The 21,689-nt window shown below is 39.5% G+C and overlaps 1 protein-coding gene across 8 annotated transcripts in view; it reads left to right on the plus strand.

The window, feature by feature from the left end:
• ITGB3BP (integrin subunit beta 3 binding protein) overlaps window positions 1-21,689 on the plus strand; it is an 83,292-nt gene that overhangs the window by 34,788 nt on the left and 26,815 nt on the right. For all 8 annotated transcript variants that reach the window (XM_063613351.1, XM_055234668.2, XM_055234667.2 and 5 more), the window contains exon 4: window positions 11,494-11,563. In XM_063613351.1, the coding sequence (XP_063469421.1) occupies window positions 11,494-11,563 (70 nt within the window). The remainder of the gene's footprint in view (window positions 1-11,493; window positions 11,564-21,689) is intronic.

Raw genomic sequence — 21,689 nt, forward strand, 5'->3', positions numbered from 1 at the left:
ACAGTCCTGTGTCACTTAACAATGGGGATACCTTCTGAGAAAGGCATTGTTCGGTGATTGTGATTTTGTCATTGTATGAACATCATAGATTGTACTTACACAAACCTAGATGGCATAGCCAACTACACATTTATGCTATATGGTATAGCCTTTTGTTCCTAGGCTGCAAACCTATACAGTGGACTACTGAATACCATAGGCAATCAAAACATAATGGCATTGGTGTATTTAAACATATCTGAGTAGAAAAGGTACAGTAGAAATATGATGTTTATAATCTTATGAGACCACTGTCATATATGTGGTTTGTCACTGACCAAAATGTTGTTATACTGCTCATGACTGTATTTAAAAAGGAAGAATGATTGAAAACCATTGAGCAAGCATTCAACTCAGAATGACTGAAAAGGAACAACATAATGAACCCCCCAAAGTAGAAAAGAAGTAATGATATGAAGATAAATTATAAATTGAAAACAGGGCAATAATAAAGAAAAGCAACAAATCAAAAGCTGGTTCTTAGAAAAGTCTAATGAAATGTTAGCCCTCTGGCAAGACTGATTTTTTTTCAAGTAGCAGAAGGAACAAACAACATGTAAAAGACCTAATAAACTACTATACTATCTTCTTAAACCTTTGATGAGGAATCTGAGGTGTGGGCCAAATGCTAAACATTTTTATTATTGTAAAAGAACTAGTCAAATATCTTACTCTGTAAAATATAGATCAGTAATATTAATCTCAATCTTTTCATGGAAAGACTTAAGCTTTTAAATACTTTTCAGCTTTTAAATATGACAAGTTTTAATATTTCTAATAATAACACTTAGATCAGTTATCAGACTGTCAAGTACCCAGTCAACACAAAGTAATCTGAATGAAAGATGTAAAAACCTGTATTTTTGTTACTGCTTCCCAAATATTACTGTTTTAGTAGATTAAAAAGTGATTTCAATTTTCTCAGCGATAACCTTCTATTCAATAATGTAAGTAATATTTTAAGAATATTATTACATTTCTATCTGTGGGACTTAATAAAGGTATTTTCATTTTGAGTGAAAAAGAACCATTCAGCCGGGTGCAATGGCTCATGCCTGTAATCCCAGCACTTTGGAGGGCTGAGGCGGACAGATCACCTGAGGTCAGGAGTTTGAGATTAGCCTGGCCAACATGGCAAAACCCATTCTCTACTAAAAATACAAAAATTAGCCAGGTGTGGTGGTGCACGCCTGTAGTCCCAGCTACTCGGAAGGCTGAGGCAAGAGAATCACTTGAACCCGGGTGGCGGAGGCTGCAGTGAGCAGAGATCGCACCACTGCTCTCCAGGCTGGGCTGGCAAAGTGAGACTCTGTCTCAAAAAAAAAAAAACCATTAACATTGTTATTTTTTGTGAGTTGATCCTCTAAAGAGGTTATTTACCCTCCACTCTATTAATATTAATTTGGTTTATTAAAAGAATAGCAGGACTGTATCAGTATCTCATTCACCTCTTTGCCTACAGGCCTCAACTTGATCTACATGCAAGTAACCTTTTTAGATAGAAGTTACTAACTTGTGTTTGACCACCTTGAACAAATCACTTGAACCTCTGTGGATCAAGGTTTTCCTAACTCTTAACTTTTGGTTTGAGACCAAAATGATTACCTATAATATTTATCAACTATAAAGTATGGGTACCTAGAAGCAGCATGATACCAGCCTAAACCTGTTTGGACTTTACACTTTAATCTTTTTTTTTTCTTTTTTTTTTGAGATGGAGTCACTCTGTCACCCAGGCTGGAGTGCAGTGGCGTGATCTTGGCTCACTGCATCCTCTGCCTCCCAGGTTCAAGCGATTCTCCTGTCTCAGCCTCCCAAGTAGCTGGGATTACAGGCACACACCACCACGCCCGGGTAATTTTTTGTATTTTAGTAGAGACAGGGTTTCACCATGTTGACCAGGCTGGTCTTGAACTCCTGAGCTCAGGCAATCCACCCGCCTCAGCCTCCGAAAGTGCTAGGATTACAGCCATGAGCCACCGTGCCTAGCCTCCATTAATCTATTAATAAGCATCGCATCATGGTTAAGAGCACAGTCTTCAGCTAAATATCTGGGTTTCAATCCTCACTCACTAACTTTAGGGGCTGAGATAAGTTTGTGACCATTCTGTACTTCTATTTTCTCATCTGTAAAATGAGAACAAGAGTGACTATGTCAGAGTTGTGCAAGTTAATTAGATATCATATGTAACATATTTAAAGCAATGCCTGGCCCTAATTAATACCATGTGTTAGCTGTTGTCATCACTATTGATTGTGCTTCCAAGTATTAACAATTTGTTGAAAGCTATCTTCATTTGTTAGGGAAAGAGCTCCCTGGAGCCTTACCAGAAAGCTCAAATACAATTATGAATGTAGTTCAGATTCAGTGAAGGTACATTTATCACCAATGTTTTGTGAAACTGCACTTGAAGAGAGTCAAATACACAAGTGTTTGTTCACTTTTACATATAATCTCACAAGAAAAATACCATATAGACTCCACAGTCCTTTTGTATATGTTCATTGTGCTTACTTTTTTTAATAGAATGGAATGAAATAAAGGAAAGTAATTATTAAGTAACTGGAAAACTCATTTACTACATTTACTACTCAATATGTTGTATTACTCAATTGTCTAGTAACTGATCTAAGTCTTACTCTTAGAAATATTAAAATTCTTCATATTTAACAGCTGAAAATCATTTAAAATCCTAAGTCCTTCCATGAGAAGACTGAGGTTAATACTATTGATCCACATTTTTACAGGGTGAGATATTTGACTAGTTCTCTTACAATAAAAATATTTAGAAGGGAGGAGCCAAGATGGCCGAATAGGAACAGCTCCGGTCTACAGCTCCCAGCGTGAGCAACGCAGAAACCGGGTGATTTTTGCATTTCCAACTGAGGTACTGGGTTCATCTCACTGGGGAGTGCCAGACAGTAGGTGCAGGACAGTGGGTGCAGCGCACCGTGCGCGAGCCGAAGCAGGGTGAGGCATCGCCTCACCCGGGAAACGCAAGGGGTCAGGGAATTCCCTTTCCTAGTCAAAGAAAGCGGTGACAGACGGCAGCTGGAAAATTGGGTCACTCCCACCCTAATACTACGGTTTTCCAACGGGCTTAAAAAATGGCACACCAGGAGATTATATCCCGCACCTGGCTCAGAGGGTCCTACACCCACGGAGTCTCGCTCATTGCTAGCACAGCAGTCCGAGATCAAACTGCAAGGTGGCAGCGAGGCTGGGGGAGGGGCGCCCACCATTGCCGAGTTAGTTGTCTGATTAGGTAAACAAAGCGGCCGGGAAGCTCAAACTGGGTGGAACCCACCACAGCTCAAGGAGGCCTGCCTGCCTCTGTAGGCTCCACCTCTGGGGGCAGGGCACAGACAAACAAAAAGCAGTAACCTCTGCAGACTTAAATATCCCTCTTTGACAGCTTTGAAGAGAGTAGTGGTTCTCCCAGCATGCAGCTTGAGATCTGAGAATGGGCAGACTGCCTCCTCAAGTGTGTCCCTGACCCCCGAGTAGCCTAACTGGGAGGCACCCCCCAGTAGGGGCAGACTGACACCTCACATGGCCGGGTACTCCTCTGAGACAAAACTTCCAGAGGAATGATCAGGCAGCAGTATCTGCGGTTCACCAATATCTGCTGTTCTGCAGCCACTGCTGCTGATACCCAGGCAAACAGGGTCTGGAGTGGACCTCTAGCAAACTCCAACAGACCTGCAGCTGAGGGTCCTGTCTGGTAGAAGGAAAACTAACAAACAGAAAGGACATCCACACCAAAAACCCCTCTGTACGCCACCATCATCAGAGACCAAAGGTAGATAAAACCACAAAGATGGGAAAAAAACAGAGCAGAAAAACTGGAAACTCTAAAAATCAGAGTATCTCTCCTTCTCCAAAGGAACGCAGCTCCTCACCAGCAACGGAACAAAGCTGGACAGAGAATGACTTTGACGAGTTGAGAGAAGAAGACTTCAGACGATCAAACTACTCCGAGCTACAGGAGGAAATTCGAAGCAATGGCAAAGAAGTTAAAAGCTTTGAAAAAAAAATTAGACAAATGGATAACTAGAATAATCAATGCAGAGAAGTCCTTAAAGGACCTGATGGAGCTGAAAACCAAGGCACGAGAGCTACGTGACGAATGCAGAAGCCTCAGTAGCTGATGCGATCAACTGGAAGAAAGCGTATCAGTGATGGAAGACGAAATGAATGAAATAAAGCAAGAAGAGAAGTTTAGAGAAAAAAGAATAAAAAGAAATGAACAAAGCCTCCAAGAAATATGGGACTATGTGAAAAGACCAAATCCACGTCTGATTGGTGTACCTGAAGGTGACGGGGAGAATGGAACCAAGCTGGAAAACACTCTGCAGGATATTATCCAGGAAGACTTCCCCAATCTAGCAAGGTAGGCCAACATTCAAATTCAGGAAATACACAAAACGCCACAAACATACTCCTCGAGAAGAGCAACACCAAGACACATAATTGTCAGATTCACCAAAGATGAAATGAAGGAAAAAATGTTAAGGGCAGCCAGAGAGAAAGGTCAGGTTACCCAACAAAGGGAAGCCCATCAGACTAAGAGCTGATTTCTCTGCAGAAACTCTACAAGCCAGAAGAGAGTGGGGACCAATATTCAACATTCTTAAAGAAAAGAATTTTCAACCCAGAATCTCATATCCAGCCAAACTAAGCTTCATAAGTGAAGGAGAAATAAAATACTTTACAGACAAGCAAATGCTGAGAGATTTTGTCACCACCAGGCCTGCCCTAAAAGAGCTCCTGAAGGAAGCACTAAACATGGAAAGGAACAACCAGTACCAGCCCCTGCAAAAACATGCCAAATTGTAAAGACCATCAAGGCTAGGAAGAAACTGCATCAACTAACGAGCGAAATAACCAGCTAACATCATAATGACAGGATCAAATTCACACATAACAATATTAACCTTAAATGTAAATGGGTTAAATGCTCCAATTAAAAGACACAGACTGGCAAATTGGGTAAAGAGTCAAGACCCATCAGTGTGCTGTATTCAGGAAACCCATCTCATGTGCAGAGACACACATAGGCTCAAAATAAAGGGATGGAGGAAGATCTCCCAAGCAAATGGAAAACAAAAAAAGGCAGGGGTTGCAATCCTAGTCTCTGCTAAAACAGACTTTAAACCAACAAAGATCAAAAGAGACAAAGAAGGCCATTACATAATGGTAAAGGGATCAATTCAACAAGAAGAGCTAACTATCCTAAATATATATGCACCCAATACAGGAGCACCCAGATTCATAAAGCAAGTCCTGAGTGACCTACAAAGAGACCTAGACTCCCACACAATAATAATGGGAGACTTTAACACCCCACTGTCAACATTAGACAGATCAATGAGACAGAAGTTAACAAGGATACCCAGGAATTGAACTCAGCTCTTCACCAAGCGGACCTAATAGACATCTACAGAACTCTCCACCCCAAATCAACAGAGTATACATTATTTTCAGCACCGCACCACACCTACTCCAAAATTGATCACATAGTTGGAAGTAAAGCACTCCTCAGCAAATGTAAAAGAACAGAAATGATAACAAACTGTCTCTCAGACAACAGTGCAATCAAACTAGAACTCAGGATTAAGAAACTCACTCAAAACCACTCAACTACATGGAAACTGAACAACCTGCTCCTGAATGACTACTGGGTAAATAATGAAATGAAGGCAGAAATAAAGATGTTCTTTGGAACCAATGAGAACAAAGACACAACATACCAGAATCTCTGGGACACATTCAAAGCAGTGTGTAGAGGGAAATTTATAGCACTAAGTGCCCACAAGAGAAAGCAGGAAAGATCTAAAATTGACACCCTAACATCACAATTAAAAGAACTAGAAAAGCAAGAGCAAACACATTCAAAAGCTAGCAGAAGGCTAGAAATAACTAAGATCAGAGCAGAACTGAAGGAAACAGAGACACAAAAAACCTTTCAAAGAATTAATTAATCCAGGAGCTGTTTTTTTGAAAAGATCAACAAAATTGATAGACTGCTAGCAAGACTAATAAAGAAGAAAAGAGAGAAGAATCAAATAGATGCAATAAAAAATGAAAAAGGGGATATCACCACTGATCCCACAGAAATACAATCTACTATCAGAGAATACTACAAACACCTCTATGCAAATAAACTAGAAAATCTAGAAGAAATGGATAAATTCCTGGACACATACACCCTCCCAAGACTAAACCAGGAAGAAGTTGAATCTCTGAATAGACCAATAATGGGCTCTGAAATTGAGGTAATAATTAATAGCTTACCAACCAAAAAAAGTCCAGGACCAGAGGGATTCACAGCCAAATTCTATCAGAGGTACAAGGAGGAGCTGGTACCATTCCTTCTGAAACTATTCCAATGAATAGAAAAAGAGGGAATCCTCCCTAACTCATTTTATGAGGCCAGCATCATCCTGATACCAAAGCCTGGCAGAGACTCAACAAAAAAAGAGAATTTTAGACCAATATCCCTGGTGAACATCGATGCAAAAATCCTCAATAAAATACTTGCAAAACGAATCCAGCAGCACGTCAAAAAGCTTATCCACCATGATCAAGTGGGCTTCATCCCTAGGATGCAAGGCTGGTTCAACATACGCAAATCAATAAATGTAATCCAACATATAAACAGAACCAAAGACAAAAACCACATGATTATCTCAATAGATGCAGAAAAGGCCTTTGACAAAATTCAACAACCCTTCATGCTAAAAACTCTCAATAAATTAGGTATTGATGGGACGTATCTCAAAACAATAAGAGCTATCTATGACAAACCCACAGCCAATATCATACTGAATGGGCAAAAACTGGAAGCATTCCCTTTGAAAACTGGCACAAGACAGGGATGCCCTCTCTCACCACTCGTATTGAACATACTGTTGGAAGTTGTGGCCAGGGCAATCAGGCAGGAGAAGGAAATAAAGGGTATTGAATTAGGAAAAGAGGAAGTCAAATTGTCCCTGTTTGCAGATGACATGATTGTATATCTAGAAAACCCCATCGTCTCAGCCGAAAATCTCCTCAAGCTGATAAGCAACTTCAGCAAAGTCTCAAGATACAAAATCAATGTACAAAAATCACAAGCATTCTTATACACCAATAAGAGACAAACAGAGAGCCAAATCATGAGTGAACTCCCATTCACAATTGCTTCAAAGAGAATAAAATACCTAAGAATCCAACTTACAAGGGATGCGAAGGACCTCTTCAAGGAGAACTACAAACCACTGCTCAATGAAATAAAAGAGGATACAAACAAGTGGAAGAACATTCCATGCTCATGGGTAGGAAGAATCAATATCATGAAAATGTCCATACTGCCCAAGGTAATTTATAGATTCAATGCCATCCCCATCAAGCTACCAATGACTTTCTTCACAGAATTGGAAAATACTACTTTAAAGTTCATGTGGAACCAAAAAAGAGCCCGCATCGCCAAGTCAATCCTAAGCCAAAAGAACAAAGCTGGAGGCATCATGCTACCTGACTTCAAACTATACTACAAGGCTACAGTAACCAAAACAGTGTGGTACTGGTACCAAAAGAGAGATATAGACCAATGGAACAGAACAGAGCCCTCAGAAATAATGCCACATATCTACAACCATCTGATCTTTGACAAACCTGACAAAAACAAGCAATGGGGAAAGGATTCCCTATTTAATAAATGGTGCTGGGAAAACTGGCTAGCCATATGTAGAAAGCTGAAACTGGATCCCTTCCTTACACCTTATACAAAAATTAATTCAAGATGGATTAAAGACTTAAATGTTAGACCTAAAACCATAAAAACCCTAGAAGAAAACCTAGGCAATATCATTCAGGACATAGGCATGGGCAAGGACTTCATGTCTAAAACACCAAAAGCAATGGCAACAAAAGCCAAAATTGACAAATGGGATTTAATTAAACTAAAGAGTTTCTGCACAGCAAAAGAAGCTACCATCAGAGTGAACAGGCAACCTACAGAATGGGAGAAAAATTTTGCAACCTATTCATCTGACAAAGGGCTAATATCCAGAATCTACAATGAACTCCAACAAATTTACAAGAAAAAAACAACCCCATCAAAAAGTGGGTTAAGGATATGAACAGACACTTCTCAAAAGAAGACATTTATGCAGCCAAAAGACACATGAAAAAATGCTCATCATCACTGGCCATCAGAGAAATGCAAATCAAAACCACAATGAGATACCATCTCACACCAGTTAGAATGGCCATCATTAAGAAGTCAGGAAACAACAGGTGCTGGAGAGGATGTGGAGAAATAGGAACACTTTTACACTGTTGGTGGGACTGTAAACTAGTTCAACCATTGTGGAAGTCAGTGTGGCGACTCCTCAGGGATCTAGAACTAGAAATACCATTTGACCCAGCCATCCCATGACTGGGTATATACCCAAAGGATTATAAATCATGCTGCTATAAAGACACATGCACACGTATGTTTATTGTGGCACTATTCACAATAGCAAAGACTTGGAACCAACCTAAACGTCCAACAATGATAGACTGGATTAAGAAAATGTGGCACATATACACCATGGAATACTATGCAGCCATAGAAAATGATGAGTTCATGTCCTTTGTAGGGACATGGATGAAGCTGGAAACCATCATTCTCAGCAAATATCACAAGGACAAAAACCAAACACTGCATGTTCTCACTCATAGATGGGAACTGAACAATGAGAACACATGGACACAGGAAGGGGAACATCACACACCGGGGACTGTTGTGGGGTGGGGGGAGGGGGGAGAGATAGCATTAAGAGATATACCTAATGCTAAATGACGAGTTAATGGGTGCAGCACACCAACATGGCACATGTATGCATATGTAACAAACCTGCACGTTGTGCACATGTACCCTAAAACTTTAAGTATAATAATAATAAAAACTATATATATATATTTAGAAAGGCATTGAATACCTAGTGAAAATTCAAATAACATTCTTTACCATTTCTTACCTCACATTTTTTGCTATTAGTGCTGATACGTGAAAATGAATTACAAGTTAAAGGAGCAAAGTAATTTAATTTTGGAGCCTTACTGAATGCAAACAGCATAGTACAAAATTCAGGAAACTAGTATTGACCTTTAGGCAAAGATTTTCTGAAATAAAGGTTTAAGGTACAATTTGGGTTTTCACTTGTGGTTTTCCACAAAACATTCATTTTCAGCTTTTTTTTAGAGAGAATTTATTACTCCAAAACTCTCTAAAATCATAATAGATCATTATTCATTTCCCCTTACATTCTTTACTAAATTTTTAACAATATTAATTTATTCTGTTTGGAACTTAAGGGTAAAGACTTGTCAAATAAGGCATAGTTCATAAACGAGAAATAACTAGTGCTTTAACAAAATTTCTGTAAGTTTTTTCTCCTTTTGCCATTAGAGACTATTTTGGGGTAACAATTTAATTGTGATAGGTTTTTTTGTTTTTGTTTTTGAGGAAGACATAGGTCCAAAGTAACAATGAGAGGAATTATTATTAATCAATTTGTGAACTAATGGACTCAATGAAATTGAGTTTCTTTTGACTGTTTTTCATTAGTGGTAAACAGTTTGGGTTATTCATTCGTTTGCTTGTTCATTCATTCAATAAACATCAAAAGCCAGTATATTTAAGACACTGAAAATCTTTACTAATACGTGTCCTCAAATACTTGCTAATTATATATCAAATGTGTTTAAAGTACATAGTGTATATGGTAGTATAAAGTACTCTAGAACAAACAACTAAATAGCTCATGAAACAATTATCTACTTGACCATTGATAAGTACAAACATTATGTTCTACTAGAGCTATAAAATCAAACAAACTTACATTTCAACCCAGTGGGCATATGAAGGATTATGACTTAATTGCATCCTATGTCTTCACGTGTGCATCTGTCAATTTGTGAAACTTGTAAAAGTTTCGATAAGCCATGACCTTGGATAGCTACATGGCATTTTAAATGGAATGTAACCATTTATTTATTTTATTGTTATCTTAAATAAATAATGAGTGATATACTTAGATCTTTCCAAGGATTTACTAAACAAACACGCATTTAAAGATTCAGGTCCTCCCTGTAGTCCCAGCTACTCGGAAAGGCTGAGGCAGGAGAATGGCGTGAACCCGGGAGGCGGAGCTTGCAGTGAGCCGAGATTGCGCCACTGCACTCCAGCCTGGGCGACAGAGCAAGACTCCGTCTCAAAAAAAAAAAAAAGATTCAGGTCCTCAAAAAATTTAAATAAAACTACCATATGACCCAGCAATCCCACTATAGAGTATATGTTCAAAGGATATGAAATCAGTATGCCAAAGAAATGTCTGGACTCCCATGTTCATTGCATCGTTATTCACAATAGCTAAGATACTGAGTCAACCTAAGTGCCCATGAACAGATGAATGGATAAAGAAAATATGGTATATATACTCAATGGAATGCTCTTAACCTTTAAAAAGAGGGAAATCCTGCCACTTGGGACAACATGAATGAACCTGGAGGATATTATGTTAAGGGAAGTAAGCCAGGCACAGAAAGACAAATACCACATGATCTCACTTATAAGTAGGATCTAAAAAAGTCAAAATCAGAACAGAAAATAGAATGGTGATTATCAGGGTCTGCTGGTCGGGAGGGCCGAGTGATTGGGAACATGTTGACCAAATGATAAACAATTTCAGCTAGACAGGAGGAACAAGTTCAGTTATCGTATAATTGACTGTAATTAATAACAGCATATTATATACTTGAAAATTGCTAAGAGAGTAGACTTTAGTGTTCATACCACAAAAAATGATAAGCATGTAAGGTAATAGATAGGTTAACTAGTTTGATTTAGCCATTTCACAATATATACATATTTCCGAACATGTTATACACTATAAATATTGTGTCAATTTAAAAATAAAATTAAAAAGTACTTTTACCCCTAAAATCAAATTTATTTTACAATGATATTACGAGGAACTTAACTATTTTCTGAGTATTGGTATCACCAATCCCGTGTTGTTAACTTGAGAAAAAAAATAAAGGTGGAATAATGCAAACTGCTTTGGAAGCCTTTATATGATATCATTGATTAAAATATTTGATGAAAGTATCCTTTATTCAATAAAGTTTACTAATGCATTTTAACCTAATTATAGAATCACATTGTATTTCTCTTTAATATACCAACCTTCGGTGGAAATTTTATTCAAAAGATTATTTTTCTTATATGGTATTGTGAATAAGAAATTAGGAAAATGGGAAATGAAAAAAAACAAAATAGGATACTTTTTCTTTTCCCACCTCCCTTCCATTTGTCCACCCTTTTACTTTCTATTTAAAATTTGACAATCTAAATTCTATTTAAAATTTGATGATTTCTCCTTTAACTTTATGTCCTTTTCTTTATTACACATATATAGAAAAGAGAAAAAAATTGAATCACCCCAGTTTAACTGAAAGCAAAGAATCTACAACAAAAGACAATGATGAGTAAGTTTGTTATTTTTGAAATTATATATGTGTATCTTGCAGAAAGACGTTCGTATTTGTTAAAGTGACCATTTAAAAGCATTTATTTGTAGAAATTAATAGTTTATACCTGACCTGAAATATTCTTTATTAAGTAAGTAGAATACCTTAGTTGTGATGTGGTTTGTGATATTCTATAATGGTTATATATGATGCCTTAATTTTAATACTCATTGAGCCCAGTTCTCCCAGCCTATGCATAATAGACCAGCTCAGGGTAAAACTGAGGAAGACACTTATTTCAGATTTACATGGATGGAGAAGTAATGCGTGGTTTGGGAACAAAGTGTCTTAACAAATAGCTGGTTCAGAATGAAGCTAGAAACAGTGAAGCCAGCAGAGTGAGAGATCTAGAGGAACCTGGAAGGCCTACAATGCCAGCAACCAGCCATTTTCATATTGTCCTGCTGGTGGTTCCTTTGGATGAAGGCATTATCTGCAGAAAGCTACTGTCTACGTAGGAAGAGCCTGGGAAGAATACAGATGGCTCTCCATATCTGTGTATTACATATTTGTGGATTCAACCAATGACAGATTGAAAATATTTCGAGAAAAAAATGAATGGTTGCATCTGTACTGAACATATACAAACTTTTTTCTTGTCATTATTTCCTAAACCAATTTAGTATAACAGCTATTTCTATAGCATTTACATTGTGTTAAGTATTATAAGTAATCTAGAGATGATTAAAGTATATGGGAGGATATGCATAGGTTATATGCAAATACACCATTTTATATAGGAGACTTGAGCCTCCATGGATTTTGGTATCTGCAGGAGTCGTGGAACCAGTTCTCCACAGATACTGAGGGACAGATGTATTTGTATCTTTTTCCTGGAAGGATTGAATTAAGCAGAACAGGGGTTAAATTTTCAAAGTAGTACATATGTTTAGCTCATTTACCATTTCAGTGTATCTTCTATGTACCACACCAATGGACACCAAAGAGTAAAGATAAGGAAAATGAAGTTTCTCCCCATTGGGAACTTACGATCTTTTTTTTTTTTTTCCCCTGAGACAGTCTCACTCTGTTGCCCCGCCTGGAGCACAATGGTGTGATCACCATTCAGTGCAGCCTCAACCTCCTGGGTTCAAGCAATCCTCCCACCTCAGCATCCTGCGTAGTTGAGACTACAGGTCCACGCCACCACGCCCTACTAATTTTTGTGTATTTTTGCAGAGACGGGGTTTCGCCATGTTACCCTGGCTAGTATCGAACCCCTAGGCGCCCATTATTATCTACTAAAAAATATAAAAGTTAGCTGGACGTGGTGGCGGGCGCCTGTGGTCCCAGCTACCCAGGAGGCTGAGGCAGGAGAATCACTTGAACCCGGGATGGGGAGGTTGCAGTGAGTTTATATCGTGCCACTGTACTACAGCCTGGGTGACAGAGCAAGACTCTGTCTCAAAAAAAAAAAAAAAAAAAGTATTTCTGTCAGGAGACTGAGGAAAGAAGATTGCTTGAGACCAGGAGTTCAGGGCTGTAGTACACTATGATCCCTCCTGTAAATAGCCGCTGCACACCAGCCTGGGTAACACAGTGAGACCCTGTCTCTTAAAAAAAAAAAAAAAAAAAAAAAAAAAAAAAAGATGCATTTCTTTCTTTTTTTTTTTTTTTTCTGAGACAGTGTCTTGCTGTGTCACCCAGGCTGAAGTGCAATGATGCAATCTCGGCTCACTGCAACCTCCGCCTCCTGGGCTCAAGCTGTTCTCCTGCCTCAGCATCCCTAGTAGCTGGGATTACAGGCGCCCGCTACCATGCACGGCTAATTTTTGTGTTTTTAGTAGAGACCGGGTTCTGCCTTCTTGGCCAGACTAGTGTCGAATTCCTGACCTCAGGTGATCTGCCCGCCTCAGCCTCCTGAAGTGCTGGGATTACAGGCGTGAGCCACCGCACCTGGCCAGGATGCATTTCTGATTGTTTTTTTTTTCATTCATTAAAATAACTCAGTTCTAGCTAATAAAGCCATTTTTATCTTTAGTAATAGATTCTTTATTCCATTTGTTTAGATTTCTTTTATTTTTTAAAACCACTGCGTAAAGACTTGGATTTTTTTTTTTCTTAAGAAATAGAATCATGCTGTGTCACCCAGGCTGGAGTGCAGTGGCATAATCATAGCCCACTATAACCTTAACCTCCTGGGCTCAAGTTATCCTCCCACCTCAGCCTCCTGAGTAGCTAGAAGTACAGGTATGTTACTACCCCTGGCTAATTCTTTTACTTTTTTGTAGAGATGTTTTCTTGCCATGTTGCCCAGGCTCAACTTGCACTCTTGGGCTAAAGCGATCCTCTTGCCTCAGCCTGAAGACTTGGGTTTTTTAAATCTCAAATTAAATGGAATATTGCCAGGCATGGTGGTTCACGCCTGTAATCCTAGCACTTTGGGAAGCTGAGGCAAGCAGTTTGCTTGAGCCCAGGAGTTTGAGACCGGCCTGAGCAACATGGCCAGACCCTGTCTCTACAAAAATTTTTTTTTAATTAGCTGAGTGTGGTTGTGCACACTTGTGATCCCAGCTACTTGGGAGGCTGAGGTGGGAGGATCACTTGAGCCCAGGAGTTTGAGCCTGCAGTGAGCTGTGATAATGTCACTACCCTCCAGCCTAAGCGACCGGGTAAGACCTCATCTCAGTCAATCAGTGAATCAATCAATAAACAACATTGCACATTTGTGGATCAGTTTTAAATGATCATAACATTTTATGTTTTGTTTTGGCAATATTCTTTTTTTTTTCTTTGCAAAAATATCATACCTAGGAGAGATACCGGAGAGGAAGCAAGGCATCTGCTTCTAGAATAATTCCTGTAGCTTCAGTACCTTGATGGAGTCACTGTAGAGTCAGTGTTTGGTCCTACACTATACAAATTTAGAAACTCACCATGAGATGTTGAAGCATAAGGAATTAATGAATACTAATCAGCCTTAGGACAAACCGAAAAATAATGGAAATGGCATTTTATTATGAGAACTTTATTGATATCAGTAGTTTTCTCAGGACAGCCTCTTCTGAAAGTCAGTCTGTTCAGATTTAAAAAAAAAAAAAAAAAAGTTATTCACTTTGGGAGGCCGAGGCGGGTGGATGACGAGGTCTAGGAGTTCGAGACCAGCCTGGCCAATATGGTGACACCCCATCCCTACTAAAAATACAAAAATTAGCCAGGCCTGGTGGCTTGCGCCGGTAGTCCCAGCTACTCAGGAGGCTGAGGCAGAAGAATCGCTTGAACCCAGGAGGCAGAGCTTGCAGTGAGCCAAGATGGTGCCACTGCACTCCAGCCTAGGTGACAGAGTGAGACTCCGTCTCAAAAAAAAAAAGTTATTTAAAGATATTCCACAATCTAAGAATTAGAATTAAGGGAGTAAGAAGTTTTATCTTCATTTAGCTGAATTAGTTGTATATATCCTTTTCTCCACAAAAGATAGTACTGTTATTTGTTATCAGTATGGGAAAAATTTTATCTGGACCTTTACCCTTACACCATGCACAAAAATCAATTCCAGGTGGATTGGAAGTCTGAATATGAAAGGTAAAAGAATAAAACTTTTAGGGGCTGGGCACGATAGCTTATGCCTGTAATCCCAGCACTTTGGGAGGCTGAGGTGGGCAGATCACGAGGTCAGGAGATTGAGACCATCCTGGCTAACACAATGAAACCCTGTCTCTATTAAAAATACAAAAAACAAACAAACAAACAAACAAAACGGGCATGGTGGCGGGCGCCTGTAGTCCCAGCTACTTGGGAGGCTGAGGCAGAAGAATGGCGTGAACTTGCAGTGAGCCGAGATCATGCCACCACTGCACTCCAGCCTGGGCGACAGAGCGAGACTCTGTCTCAAAAAAAAAAAAAAAAAAAAAAGCTTTTAGAGGACTGGACCTTGGATTAGGCAAAATGCCAACTATAAAAGGAAAAAAAATGGATAAATTAAACAGCTTTAAAAGTCCTTTTTATAAAAAGAAACTTTTTAGAGTGTGAAAGTACAGCCCAGTGTGTAAAGATTTGCAAGACAATCCAATAGAAAAATGGGCAAAAGACTTTAATTGGCACCTCATAAGAGCAAATTTTCATGTAAACCAGCAAACATATGAAAAGGTACTCAACTGGAAAGTGTCATCTGGGAAAATGCAAATTAAAACCTCCATGAAGCATCACTACATCCTCACTAGAATGCTGAAAATAGAAAAGAAGGAAAATACTGGGTAGATCTTCTGGAGTGAGGATGTGGAACAACTGGAACTCAAATAAACTGCTGGTGGGAGTATAAGTAGATGAAAACCACTTTGGGAAACTGTTTGGCAACATCTAAACCAGGATATATGCATACCTTATGGCACAGAAATTCCACTTCAGGGTATATACCCAACAGAAGTGTATACATATATTTACCCAAAGACAAATACCATAATGATCATTGCAGCCTAATTCCTAGTTGCCTCAAGTTTGAAAATATCCAGATGTCCATCAACAGTCAAATGGATAAACAAATTATGGTATTTATCTAATGGACTACAGTGAAAATTATCTATAGCTAACAACAATGGCTGAATATCACAAACACAATGTTGAATGTGAAAAAAACCAGACACAAAAGGTTTCATAGTGTGTAATTCCATTTGTATGAAGTACAAAAATAACCAAAACTAATCAATACTGCTAAAAGTTTCTGGGATGTTGTCAGTGTTCTGTTTCGTGATCTGGGTGCTAACTGCAATTGAATGAGCTGTACACTTATGTGTACCCTTGTCTCTTCTTTTATTTCTATACTAATAGACTCCCAAACTCTCATGTAAATGAAGTCTTGTGCCGAGACCAGCTCGGTCGGGGAGACCCTAACCCAGCGGCGCTAGAGGAATTAAAGACACACACACAGAAATATAGAGGTGTGAAGTGGGAAATCAGGGGTCTCATAGCCTTCAGAGCTGAGAGCCCCGAACAGAGATTTACCCACGTATTTATTAACAGCAATCCAGTCATTAGCATTGTTTCTATAGATATTAAATTAACTAAAAGTATCCCTTATGGGATGGGCTGAATTAAAGGAATAGGTTGGGCTAGTTAACTGCAGCAGGAGCATGTCCTTAAGGCATAGATCGCTCATGCTATTGTTTGTGGCTTAAGAATGCCTTTAAGTGGTTTTCCACCCTGGGCGGGCCAGGTGTTCCTTGCCCTCGTTCCGGTAAACCCACAACCTTACAGCGTGGGTGTTAATGGCCATCATGAACATGTCACAGTGCTGCAGAGATTTTGTTTATGGCCAGTTTTGGGGCCAGTTTTTGGCCAGATTTTGGGGGGCTTGTTCCCAACAGTCTTGAACAACACCAGCAATTTTTTCAGACATGTTATATGATTAAGTCGATTTTTAACTTTTGGACTGCATGGCCTTGTATGGGACATTTTCCAAACTGTATTCTATAGGACATTTGTATCTTTAGATATGCCCATAAGTGTTCATGGGGTTAAAACATAATTTTGGACCAGGCATGGTGGGTCACGCCTGTAATCCCAGCACTTTGGGAGGCCAAGGCAGGCGGATCACCTGAGGTTGGGAGTTTGAGACCAGCCTGACCAACATGGAGAAACCCCGTCTCTAGTAAAAATACAAAAATTAGCTGGGCGTGGTGGCACATGCCTGGAATCCCAGCTACTCGGGAGGCTGAGGCAGGAGAATTGCTTGAACCTGGGAGGCAGAGGTTGTGGAGCCGAGATCATGCCATTGCACTCCAGCCTGGGCAATAAGAGTGAGACTGTCTCAAAAAAAAAATAATAATAATAATTTATGGTCAAATAGACATGAGTAAAGGCGATATCTTCATCTTAAGGATTTACAAAGCATAGTAAGTAAACATGGGTAATAATAGCTAGTAATTATTGAATATTTGCCATGTCTTAGGCATATATTATCACATTTAATCCTCTTAACAACCCAGTGAGGTAGATAATGTTATTGCCCTAACAAAGGTGAAGAAACTGACATTTAGAGAGGTAAAATAACAGCTTAAGCTCACAAAGCTTTATGTCGGGCAGACTTTTTTTTTTTTTTTTTTTGAGACAGAGTCTCACTCTGTCGCCAGGCTGGATTGCACTGGCACGATCTTGGTTCACTGCAACCTCCGCCTCCCTGGTTCAAGCAATCCTCCTGCCTCAGGCTCCCGAGTAGCTGGGACTACAAGCATGCACCTGCACGCCCACCTTATTTATTTATTTATTTATTTATTTATTTATTTATTTATTTATTTATTTTGAGACAGAGTTTTGCTCTTATCACCCAGGCTGAAATGCAATGGCACGATCTCTGCTCACTGCAACCACCACCTCCTGGGTTCAAGTAATTCTCCTGCCTCAGCCTCCTGAGTAGCTGAAATTACAGGAATGCACCACCATGCCTGGCTAATTTTGTATTTTTAGTAGAGATGGGGTTTCTCCATGTTGGTCAGGCTGGTCTTGAACTCACTACCTCAGGTGATCCGCCCGCCTCGGCCTCCCAAAGTTCTGGGATTACAGGCATAAGCCACCGCGCCTGGCCAATTTTTTGTATTTTTAGTAGAGATGGGGTTTCACCATGTTGGCCAGGATGGTCTCAATATCTTGACCTTGTGACCCGCCTGCCTAGGCCTCCCAAAGTGCTGGGATTACAGGCATGAGCCACTGTGCCCAGCTGCAGACTTCTTTTAATTATTATACTAGAGTAACTGACATTATGGTGTACTATCTTATTTTGTCTGCCCAGCATCTCTTCCTGCTGGGATTAACATTCTTTAAATCACTTGTTACCCCATTCCAATAATGTGGCTCTTTATTTAAAGACTACCAAAGTCTTATATGACCCTACCCTGGACAGTTGATTGGTCCAAGGGTAGGCACCTGACCTAAACACAGTCAGTCAGTTATTTCACAGAATTTATAAAATTGGAAGTAGGAAAAGAGACTACTTCTCAGATGGAGATCTTCAAGCAAAGATGGTACTGGCAGCCATGTTTTTTACCATGTATTAATAGATGAACTGGTTTGCAGTGAGAGAGAAAGAAGCCCATAGCCAGAGAGAAGAGAGGTATTAGGCAGGGTCCTGTTTGTCTTCTGGCTTCTTTCTGTTGCTCCTTAAGCCTTGCTCAATATCAGCTTCCCTTTGATTATGGGAGATACTCTAGTATCCCTCCAATAAGTGCCCCCTTTTTATCTTAAAAGATAAATACGTTTACCTTCAGTCATTTACCAATAAAAGAAGTTTCATACAGTATGTAAGATTACTTCAGGGTTTCTCAGTCTCAGCACTGTTGACATTTGGGTTGGGTAATTCTTTTTGGTAGAGGCTGTCCTATACATTATAGGTTACTTAACAACATCCTTGGCCCCTACCCATTAGATAAGTTGTTAGAACACAGTGTGGTATTATGATGGCCAGTATGACCTATAGATATGTCTAATAGATTCTATAAAACTAGAATATACAGTGGCTCATTCCTGTAATCTCAGCATTTTGGGAAGCCAAGGTAGGAGGATCACTTGAGCCCAGGAGTTCAAGGCCAGCCTGAGCAACATAGCGAGACTTCATCTCTACACTCAATCAATCAATCAATCAATAAGCAAGCAAGCAAGCTGGATGTGGTGGTGTGCCTGTAGTCCCACTACTCGAGAGGCTGAGGTGGGAGGATCACTGGGGCCCAGGAGGTCGAGGCTGCAGTGAGTGGTGATCATGCCAGTGCACTCTAGCCTGGGTGACACAGCGAGACTCTGTCTCAAAAAAAGAAAAAAAAAAGCCTAGAAAATAACTATAATTGAGAAAGCAAGATGCTTTTTAAATACATTCTTAGCCAGTTAGAACAAATAATCTATTTTCTGATATGAGAACACTAAATGTTAATGATTATAAACTACTACAAAACAAGTTTCTAAATAAATTTTATTTGCAAAAGCTAGTGAATAGTCAATATCCATCACTGGGCTGTAATCCCAGGACTTTAGGAGGCCAAGGAGGGAGGATCACTTGAGGCAAGGAGTTAGAGACCAGCCTGGGTGACAAAATGAGACCCCATCTCTACAAAAAATAAAAAAATTAGCCGAGCATGGTAGTGTGCACCTGTGGACCCAGCTACATAGGAGGCTGAGTTTGGAGAATCATTTGAGCCCAGGAGGTGGAGGCTGACATCTGCAGGCCGAAAGAGCCATGGCCTTGGAAGGGCCATAAGTTCCACCACACTCTTGGTGGTTCTCACCCTGTAGCTTGGAGAAGGTGCAATACTCTCCATTACCACTAATATAAATAATGTTTGTAAAATTCTTACCTAATAAAAAATTTAGGACAGGCATGTTTCTTTACAGGTACTGTAGCTTGTTTCATGAATGCTTTGTCAAATTATGAAAGTTAAAGTGCAATATTTGAAGACTGTAAGTGGTGGTGTATCTTATTTCTAATAAGATAAAACTTTTTGCCTTTGTTTTATCAGGGAGTTATATGTCAGTGTTTGAAACATGCTGTGTGGTATAATAGGTTTAAAATAAATTCTTTAAAAGAGGAATACTGAAACTAGCCTTGTAGATATGTCTGGTGCACGTGATGAAACCTACAGCTTTATTGGGGTTGATGGCAATGCTCTGCTGGCTAACTTTCAAGTGACTGGGTTTTCTAAGTTTGGCAAGTACAAAATTCTAAAATCGGGTTTTCCTTTAGAAATGTGTAGGGTCAGGGGAGGATGTCCTAACCGTATGTTGTGATCATATGTAGTTTAATCCAGTGTTCCACATGTGTGACTGCTGTTTCTGAGAGAAGTTTCCAAAATGTCACCATTTCTCAGAACTGAATAAACATATTGCCAAGAGGCTTTTCGTAGGAATGAAACGTATCTGGGTAAATGTAAACAAAATTGCCTCTGTCTTGACAGTACCAAAGTTCACATAAAAGGTGAAAGCTCCTGAATCAATGCCATGGCTCCATGGAAGGGGATGGATAGTAGATACATATTAAAATCTATCTGTAACACTAATTTGTTACCATTATGAATCCTTTCAGCTGCATTTTAGGAAAAAGTAGTTGGCTATTTAGAAGTGCATCGGCCGGGCGCGGTGGCTCACGCTTGTAATCCCAGCACTTTGGGAGGCCGAGGCGGGCGGATCACGAGGTCAGGAGATCGAGACCACGGTGAAACCCCGTCTCTACTAAAAATACAAAAAATTAGCCGGGCGTGGTGGCGGGCGCCTGTAGTCCCAGCTACTCGGAGAGGCTGAGGCAGGAGAATGGCGTGAACCCGGGAGGCGGAGCTTGCAGTGAGCCGAGATTGCGCCACTGCACTCCAGCCTGGGCGACAGAGCAAGACTCCGTCTCAAAAAAAAAAAAAAAAAAAGAAGTGTGTACATCATTGTTAGTCATTCTTACAGATAAAAACATCTTGGGTCAGCCTACTCTGTCCACTCTTATAGGCTACAGAGAAAAGTCATAATTGGCGTCAATACAAGTTGATGGTTTCCAATCTTAAAAAAAAATTTAATTAAAAAATAGTTAAATGCAGTAAAAATACAAATTTGAATAGAAACATGACTCAGATTATTTTTACAAATACATATTGTTTATTCAAACCAAAATCTTGAGACCCTTGAAAACACAAAATTTATGAAGTAGAGTTCATGGAGAAAAGATGCTTAAGAACTGTAAACAAAATTTCCCACTGGGGCTGGGCATGGTGGATCACACCTATAATCCCAGCACTTTGGGAGGTCAAGTCAAGCAGATCATTTGAGTTCAGGAGTTCAAGCCTGAGCAACATAGGGAGATCCCATCTCTACAAAATTTTTTTTTTAATTAGCAAGCCTGGGTGGTGCACACTTGTAGTCCCAGCTACTGAGGAAGCTGAGATGGGAGGATCACTCCAGCGCAGCAGATTGCACTCTAGCCTGGGAGACAGAAAAATACCCTATCAAGAAAAAAAAAGAAAAAAATCCCATGGGTGAAATATCTATAAATACCTTTTGTAAGCTTTTAACAGTTTAGAGACATTTTTTAAACTTTAGATTCTTAAATAATTTTAAATTTACAGAAAATTTGCAAGAATATTAAAAAGAATTCCTGAATACTCCCCCAGAGTCGCAAATTGTTAACATT

This window comes from Symphalangus syndactylus, chromosome 19, assembly GCF_028878055.3.
Source record: "Symphalangus syndactylus isolate Jambi chromosome 19, NHGRI_mSymSyn1-v2.1_pri, whole genome shotgun sequence".
In the NCBI taxonomy this organism is placed as follows: Eukaryota; Metazoa; Chordata; class Mammalia; order Primates; family Hylobatidae; genus Symphalangus; species Symphalangus syndactylus.